Below are 8,948 nucleotides of genomic sequence, written 5' to 3' on the forward strand. Positions count from 1 at the left end.
AGTCTGGGGCCTGCCAGTCAGAAAGTCCAGGAGCCAGTCACAGAGGGTGGGGTGCAGACCCAGTGTGGACAGTTTGGGGGTGAGTTTGTGGGGGACAACTGTGTTGAAGACAGAGCTGTGAAGTGTATCCTGATGTAGGAGTCTCCATTTTCCAGGTGAGAAAGGGAATAGTGGAGTGCAGCCCTGATGGTGTCTGAGGTGGCCCTGTTGGGCCGGTAGGCATACTGCAGGGGATCCAGTGTGTCCGGTACACTGCTCTGGATGCGGGCCAGCACCACTCTCTCAAAGCACTTCATAATGATTGGGGTGAGTGCCACTGGCCTGTAGTCGTTCAGGAAGGTGACCATCTTCTTGGGAAGGTTGTGGTCTTAAAGCAGGTGGGAACGATGCTCTGGCTGAGGGAGAGGTTGAAGATGGTGGTGAGAACATCAGCCAGCTTGCTGGCACATGCCCTGAGAGCCCTCCCAGGAATGTTGTCTGGTCCTGCCGCTTTATGGGGGTTGATCTTCCTCAGGACTGTGCATACCTGGCCTGGTGAGACAGTTAGTGGAGGGGAGGTGGGGGGTTGGTCGGTCCAGGTGTATGTGTGCCTCTTCTCTGTGCTGTAGCTGGAGGTCTCAAAGCGGGTGTAGAAGATGTTGAGGTCATCCGGCAGGCTGTCTGTGGAGCTGATGATGCTGGTGGTGGTGGTCCTGTAGTCTGTGATGTGCTGCAGGCCTTGCCACATCCGTCCGGAGTCAGCAGTAGAATAGAAGCCATTCAGCTTCTCTCCATACTGCCTCTTGCCTGCTGTGATGGCTTTCCTCAGTCTGTACTTCGCAGCTTTGTACTCCGTCTCATCACCTGATCTGAATGCATGAGAGCAAGCACGCAGCATGTGGCGTACCTGACTGTTTATCCAGGGTTTCTGGTTGTCCTGGACTTAAGGTAGTCATTCACCGCCAGCCTTCTTTCTTTACTTAAACTCCCCATTTTGCTCATTTCCAGCCATTTAATGTTTAATCTTGGGTACCTCTAGTTAAGCTTGGCACCCCTCATAACTCCAAATAGTCTGTAATTACTTCAGAATCAGAGAACTAGTAAGTGTCTTCCTAAAAAGGAGAGGATAGTTCGTAAACATGCACAACTCCTGCTGCTGGTGTTATTGCAAGTGGACAGCACAATGAATCATGACGGCGTGAATATCTCCTCCATAGATAGGTAAACAACAATATATGTACTGATGAAAAGAGATGTGTAACACTCTAAACAAAGCAAGTAACTGAGAAAGCCCATATTTTAACTGACTGGCATAATACAGACATAGTAACTTCTCCAGCCTTACAACAATTCTAACGTTACAGAAATAAGGCATTAACAGACACGCAACATGTGTTTTTTAAACTCACCGTTAAGTCCCACTGAGTAGTGGAAACATTGCTCCCTTTCAAGTAGCTCCAAGGTCGGTAAATCCAACCGGTGGTCGCTGCGTCTTCCCCCACACAACCACATACAGTCCCAAAGTAGTGAAACTAATTCCAACAGGTAGCGTAGCACCAACAATAACATCATGGGTCATTAATCCGCTGGTTAACCACCAACACATCACAAGCAGCAGACACACTGGCCTCAAGCAGTCAAAACAAACAGGTACTGTGCTCCGGGGGAATCCAGCCTTGATCAACTGATCACTAACCGCTGCCGGGGGCTGCTTGTAGGTTAGACCTGGTCAGGTAAAACAGTGAGTCCCTGTACAGGAACATTCCCGGACATGCAGTAACCTCAGGCCCTGTATTTTCCTTCACATCCTCTGGTCACAGTGCAGCAGCAGGAGGTAAAATATCTCCACAAAACCAGGCACAGTCAAAAAAATTCTGCTTTTACAATGGCAGCATGGATATCTTTTTTTAAATAAGCTTTATTGAAAATATACATAACAAGGCAGTATAACATTTTGCCAGTATGGTGGGGGCAGCAGTGGATGTCAGGCAAACTCATATGAATGCGAAACAGCCTGGATTTATGCCCATTCAAGGAAATCCTTAAACTGTCACATAATACTTAATTTTGTTTGCGAGTTTGCGAGACGTGTATAAACCCAGTTGCTTCTGCATAAAAATGATAGAACATACGTTCACCTCATTTTTTGAGCTTTAGATCACATCTAAGATGATAATTCACCATTGTAACATTGTAGATAAGTCAGAAAACAAGGAAAAGTGCTGTGGGCTCTTAAAAAAAAAAGCACCGTTTTGTCTTTGTTTAGTTGAAGAAAATGCTGCATTGTCCACTTTTTCAAGACATAGCCATAATAAGTCTATAGGACCACAGTCATTTGGTGAGAGCTTTAAGTATGTCTGGGTGTCCTCTGGGTAGCTGTGATAAGTAACACTACATTCCTGGAAAGTTCAAAAAAAGCAGAAGCATGCACAGGTTGAATAGGAGGGGTCCAAGAATCGATCCTTGTGGGACACCAATACTTCATGGTGGTTCTTTCAGATTCATAGTCAAAGGCTAAATGTTCGGCATGAAATATATATAATTAATTGTGTAGTTTGGTAGAAAACCATCTCTAGTTTAAACACAGTGGTTCAGAATTATGTGTCACTGTGACTTTAACCTGAATTATCCTACAAACCTGCTTTAAACTTGCTTATGCATTCTGAGTCAGCTCTGAATCTGATAATACTGGCTTAATGTAATGGTAAATTATGCTCCGAGTGACTCAGTGAAGAGTCTCCACATTTCTGTGTCTTGCTGCTGGGCAGGTGTGATGATGTGTACCTGGCGGTCAGAGCGGAGGGTGACACTGAGCGTGAGCAGGGCAAGAAGGTTACAACCACAGACCGCTACATCACTCTGTCTCAGTGTGGTCCTGAGCACAAGGGCCGACCCCCGGAGGATGGGGATTTGGTGTCAGAGCTGAACATTCTGAAGGTGCAGCTAAGAGAAGCTGAGGAGGCAGCTCACAAAGTCAAGAGAGAGGTGAGCAACACATGGACTTCACTACATGTACAAGTGACTGGATGTAACTGGAGCTGAACTGTGAAGCTGGATCTCATTTCCACAATCCTGCAGCAACATACTCCAGCACTATGTGGTGACATATTTAATGTTGTTCACTGTGGACTGATGTTTGTCTGCCTCAGTGTATTTGATTGTGGCTACAAACCAACTTTGCTTTGGATTATAATAAAGCATAAGCATAAACTTTATTGCTAAGTATTTAAAAAATATAAGGAATTTGACTCCAGTTCAATGGCCCCCAATGTGCTCAACATAAAAATAAAAGTTAAATCACAAGTTAAAAGACCAACAAAGACTAGCTGTTCATTAGAGTGACAGCCCAGGGAAGAAAGTGTCCCTGTGCCTGTTTGTCTTGGTGCACAATGACCTGTAACGCCATCCAGAGGGGAGGAGTTCAAACAGATTGTGTCCAGGATGTGAGGAGTCTGCAATGATCCTCTCTGCCCTCTTTCTGACCTGTAAGGTGTACAGGTCCTCCATGGAGGGCAGATTGGCACCGATGATTCTTTTCTACAGTCCTCACTGTCTGCTGAAGTCTGTTCCTGTCTTGTTTGGTTGCTGAGCCAAACCAGACAGTGATAGAGGTGCAGCGAACAGACTCGATGATTCCTCTGTAGAACTGTATCAGCAGCTCCTGGGGCAGGTCAAACTTCCTGAGCTGGAGCAGGAAGTACATCCTCTGCTGTGCCTTCTTGGTGATGGTCCTGATGTTGGACGTCCACTTCAAGTTCTGGGAGATAGTGGAGCCCAGGAACGTAGGACTTTACTGCTGATACAGTGCTGCCAAGTATGGTGGGGGGGACTCCTCCTAAAGTCCACTATCATCTGCTGGAGCTGCTGCAGCCTGTGGGTTTGCTCACAGTTCTTTCTTCCTTACACACATACATAACCAACAGCACTGGACACATAGTTCCTTATCCAATCATTGCATCTTTACTAAAACAAACAAAATAAAGGAACTCTGGGGGACAATCACCGAAGAGATGCAGCATGGTCTGCAGACAGAGGTCCACGCAAAATTCTGTATTAAAAACAGGGATTAAGAACAGTGTTTCTAAAATTATAAACATGGCATCTGCAGGATGCTGCTGTCTGCTGATAAACCTGCCTGGATGGGCTGTCTCTGTACAGTGACTGTTCCTCTGTCTTTCTGTCAGTGTGACGGTTTGAAGGGAGAGCTGGTTGAGCTGCAGCAGCTGTATGACAGCAGCCAGCAGGAGCGAGCGGCACTTGAGCAGGAGCTGCAGCACTGCAGGGCTGAGCTGCAGAAACTGGTGGGCTGGAAGTCAGAGGTGAGAGGTCCATGGTCAAGGCTCAAGTACATTGGGGAGTCACGTGTATGATTCCTGACCTTAGTACAACTGAAAGTGCCTTAGAAATCTTTTACTGGGCTAAAACCTTCATGGTCAACATGGGACATTAGCGCTCTACAACCCTTAGAAACAGTCCCAACATTTCTCTCAGCTGTTGTGTAAAACAGTTAAAAAGTTCCAGGTAAGTGCACGGCTCCTAATGCAAACTCCACCCTGAATTATGATGTTCTTGTTCATTTCATGAAGTCCAAACTGTGGGCATGCGGCTCAATAAAAGCTTGATGCCTCACTGGTTGTTCTGCTGTCTGGTTTGCAGTAATAGTTTGCAGCCCTGCTTGTGTAGCTGGTTTTGAGCATTTTGTTGTGTCTGTTGCCACTGAGCAGTTTGTTTTTGTCAAAGCTTTGGTATCTGTCTGGCTCTGCTTGTGCTAAACTTCCCAGCTCCTCCGTGCAGACTACAGGAGCCTCTGTTAATCTGACTGGCTGATAAAATGTCTTGTAGGGATGTTCTGTCTGCCTGAGCTCACGACTCAGGTGAGGACTTGAGTCACACACTCAGTGACAGGCCCATGTCAAAATGGATTTGAACCTCGGCATCAGCTTTAACTTGAGATTACTGACTTGAGACTTGGCTTATGGTTTGACGTGACCATGGACTTGAGTGTTATCATACAACTGAGATTTGACTTGGGGCAATACTCCCCTAGACCTGATTTAGGACTAAGACTTTAGGACCTGATTTATGGCTAGGACTTAGGACAGAGGTCTACAGGTGACTTGTTGGCCACTGACTATCTTGACATGAAACTGAATGTGGGCCTTGCCTCTTGGAGACCTGACTTTGTTCTTACGTGAGACTAGACTTTGGCCTTGCCAGTCCAAAGGTGGGGACACACAACAACTGAGTTCATTATGAACAAAAATGTATGCATTGACTGATCATAGCAAGTTGGACAAAGTCCGGTCCGTGTCAGTCGATGTCGACAGTTGGCAGATAGAATTGTGTGGTGTTTGATACATACAGACTATAATCTTCAGTGTTCAGATCCATGTGCAAAAAGATTTTTTAAATGTTTGATATTTGCGATTTACATCAGTGACCGATGATGTCAGGTATGATGGAGATGCACAGTAAATAAAGATGAAAGGAGAGCAAAAAGGACTGTAGTGTGAACGTGCTCTGGACAAGTAGAGTGGAGGAAACACTGAGCGAACTGTCTCTACAACATTAAATCAAAGACACTACTTGACTGATAATGTGGAGTTCCTCATGGGCTTTTCAGACTAGACTGCAGTTTATATAAACAGTGCAAGCTGCTGGTTGGCGTCCACGTTTGTTTTGGTACATGGACCCGTGATAGCTGGTGCATAATCTCACAGGATTAGCGGATTCGTCTACAGCCACAACTTGCGGTGGTTATGGACAGTGGTTCAGTGTGTGCTCCCTCCTGACTTTGAGCATGTCCTGTCCAGCCTGTCAGTTCCAGCCAGTTGTCATGTGCATCCCCACTTTTAGACTTTCTGGATCCATGACTGAAATGTGATGTGGTCCCACCCCTGCTCCTCCTATCCTGTCACTCTGGTATTTTTGTTGTGCTTCACAACATGTTTGAACCCACCTTGAATTCACCCAGTTGCTGCTGATCTGGGTCAACTATAAGCAGCACGTCAGTGTCGACAGGGATTCTTAAATGACAAGATGTAGATGTGTTTGACCTGTGATGACAAAAGCTCTCCATCTTGTCTTTAACCACCTGTGACTGCCTCTGTTCGCCTGCTGCATCCGTTTCCACCTTTCCCTTCATCCCTGTCTGATCACTGCTGCTTTACATGAATTTTACACAATATCTTGATCCAGTTCTCTAAAGATTTGATAGTTTCAATGGCCACCCTGCCTGCCTGTCAGCCTGCCTCTTTTCTTTCTGTGTTTCTCACTTTATCTTTCATATCAGCTCACTTGATTTTACTCCACACTCTCCATTCTCCCTCACACATTATCCAGATTTTTTTTGTGGTTTTATTTCCTCTTATACTCCTCTCTCCCCCCACTCCCCACTCCTGCCTTTTGTCTTCTTCCTAGAATTGCACTCGCCCGTGTGAGCCCCCTGTTCTCTCCATCCCCTTCATAGGAATGATTGTAATAGTGGCCTTGATTTGGTGCTGGTGGGAGGAGCTGGCACCCTAGAGGGGATCAGGTATGGCCATGCCCTTCTTTCTCTACCAGACGCTGCTTCTTTTAGTGTCTGAGAGTGGCTAAAAAATTAGGTTTCACCCGAGATAATGGCCTCTCTGTACAGCTGTTTCTGCCTATGCACAGTTTGCCTGGGGCTGGTATTTGCTTCACCGCAGGGTAATTAACATATTTCAGCTAAAGGCCACACTATGCTACAGTTGAACAAGCTGCTCTGTTCTACAACTGTGGGTTGATTTTGTAGTGTTGACACCAGACAAGAACATCGATACTGGACAATTCTGTAGAGCCCCAGACAGAGACTAACACTGGTATTTTTAAAAATCTCTTTACAATATCGGCACATGGTGCACATGCAGTACTGTTTGGTTGATGTTAGGGGAAGGCTAACTGCAGATCCATTACTTTGTTAGATTAAGTGGAACAATGCCAGTTCACTAACACTGACATTTTATCAACATCACTGTAAATGTGCCAGGATGTAGTCCCATCCCTCCACCAGTCCATCACAGGACCAACGCGTCCACACCTACAGCTGCACGTCTTTGATGTGGGTCTAAATGCAAACGCTGGCCTCCTTCATGAATGTCCTGTTACATAGCAGAGTCCACATCCTAGTATTTAGATTATTAAAAGGAATGTACAGTGTTTGTCTACAGCTGTTTGAGTTGTTCACTCTTAAAAGGCAGAGTGAAAAGTCTTTCAATGCACAATTTAAAATTTCACAGTCTCTCCTGGAACATGCTCATGGTGTTGTCCACCTGAAAACTGACCATCTGAACAAAATGAGAAAAACAAGGGTTTAAGAGAGAAGCTCTTCCTCCTGTCACACAGCCAGTCAACCACAGCTTTCAGACGCAGCGCAATGACGTGAAGCTGTTTGAAGACTTAACACTGTACAGACATCACTGCAGTTTTCCTTCTTTGGCAGCTCATTTATACTTTACTTGGTGTGTTACAAAGAACTCATCCCTAACTCTGTTATGGTTGAGTCCCCCTCACCAGGAGGGTGAGGGAGAACTGCGGTAGGACTCAAGTGTGCCGACCCAGGTGCTAGTTAAAAAAAAAAAGGAGGGTTAATTGGACAAAAACACAAAGTAACAACATAACAAGGGTCATGAACATATTGTAGCGTGCCGCAGGACACAAGGAAGACAACCTTGAGTGCCGGCGAATAGTCGCTTTTTATTAACTCCACACAACTGGTTACTGTTGGCCGTAACCACGCCAAAACAACAGCCCAACAACAATAAAGAAAAACAGCCTGCTAACACCCTCTGTAGCTCAAATCCCCCACACTTCACTCCCTGCTGCTCTCACACCTCTTAACCCCTGAAGCTCCACACCCATCAAGGAACCATAACAATTTAGAACATCATAACATGCCAAGTGAAGAAACATCCTGCTGGTGTGCAGGTTCAGGGGTGGCGAACTGCCAGGATGAACAGTTCAGGCATCTGGGTGTGTGGTCGACGCACTTCTCCGGGAGGCTCCAGAGCACTGGTGCGGCCGGGCATTGCCTCGGTATGGGGCCAACCTGTCCCTGTGGAGAGCCACTCACCCCCCCCTAGGCAGCAGCTGGACCCTGTACACCACCTCCCCTAGTTTCTCCAATACTTCACAAGGACCCACCCAGTGACAGTCCAACTTAGGGCACCGCCCCTTCTTCCTCTTCGGGTTATACACCCACACCAAGTCCCCAACCGTAAAGTCCTTCCCTCTGGCTCTCATGTCATAGTTCCTTTTTTGTCTTATACCTGCTTTCTGCAGCTGGTCACGGGCAAAAGCATGAGCTGACTCCATCCGGTCCTGAAGCCTCCTGGCATATTCTGGACCGGGTGGGGCCCCCAGTGCATCTGGTGGTTTACCGAAGGCCATCTCAGCTGGTGACCGCAGCTCCCGTCCCAACATGAGTAGGGCGGGTGTACAGCGGGTGGAGTCCTGTACAGCCGACCTGTAGGCCAGTAAGACGAGAGGGAGGTGCATGTCCCAATCCCTCTGGTGTTCTGCAGTGAGGATGGCTAGTTGTTTTGCCAGCGTTCTGTTAAAACGCTCAACCAGCCCGTCACTCTGGGGGTGCAGAGGTGTAGTTCGCGTCTTCTTCATCCCCAGGCGCTCGCACATTGCAGTGAACACGGCTGACTCAAAATTCCTGCCCTGATCACTATGAACCACTTCAGCTGCTCCAAACCTGAAAAACATTCCATCCACCAAGGCATCCGCGACTGTCTCTGCCTCCTGGTCTGGTATGGCGTATGCCTCCGGCCACTTTGTAAAATAGTCCATGGCGGCCAGGACATAGCGGTTACCTTTATCTGTGCATGGAAAGGGACCCATGATCCCCAGTGCCTCTGGTGGTTTACCGAAAGCCATCTCAGCTGGTGACCGCAGCTCCCGTCCCAACATGAGTAGGGCGGGTGTACAGCGCGTGGCGTCCT

At 47.0% G+C, this 8,948-nt stretch overlaps 1 protein-coding gene across 3 annotated transcripts in view; it reads left to right on the plus strand.

Moving 5' to 3' along the window:
* LOC109974855 (coiled-coil domain-containing protein 136-like) overlaps positions 1–8,948 on the plus strand; it is an 18,658-nt gene that overhangs the window by 6,203 nt on the left and 3,507 nt on the right. For 2 of the 3 annotated variants that reach the window (XM_020625283.1, XM_020625281.1), the window contains 3 exons: positions 2,748–2,964; positions 4,164–4,298; positions 6,400–6,514. In XM_020625283.1, the coding sequence (XP_020480939.1) occupies positions 2,748–2,964; positions 4,164–4,298; positions 6,400–6,504 (457 nt within the window). In that variant the 3' untranslated portion in view covers positions 6,505–6,514. The remainder of the gene's footprint in view (positions 1–2,747; positions 2,965–4,163; positions 4,299–6,399; positions 6,515–8,948) is intronic. The other variant, XM_020625282.1, reaches the window with a different exon arrangement.

The sequence above is a fragment of the Monopterus albus genome, unplaced genomic scaffold, assembly GCF_001952655.1.
Source record: "Monopterus albus unplaced genomic scaffold, M_albus_1.0 scaffold351.1, whole genome shotgun sequence".
In the NCBI taxonomy this organism is placed as follows: domain Eukaryota; kingdom Metazoa; phylum Chordata; class Actinopteri; order Synbranchiformes; family Synbranchidae; genus Monopterus; species Monopterus albus.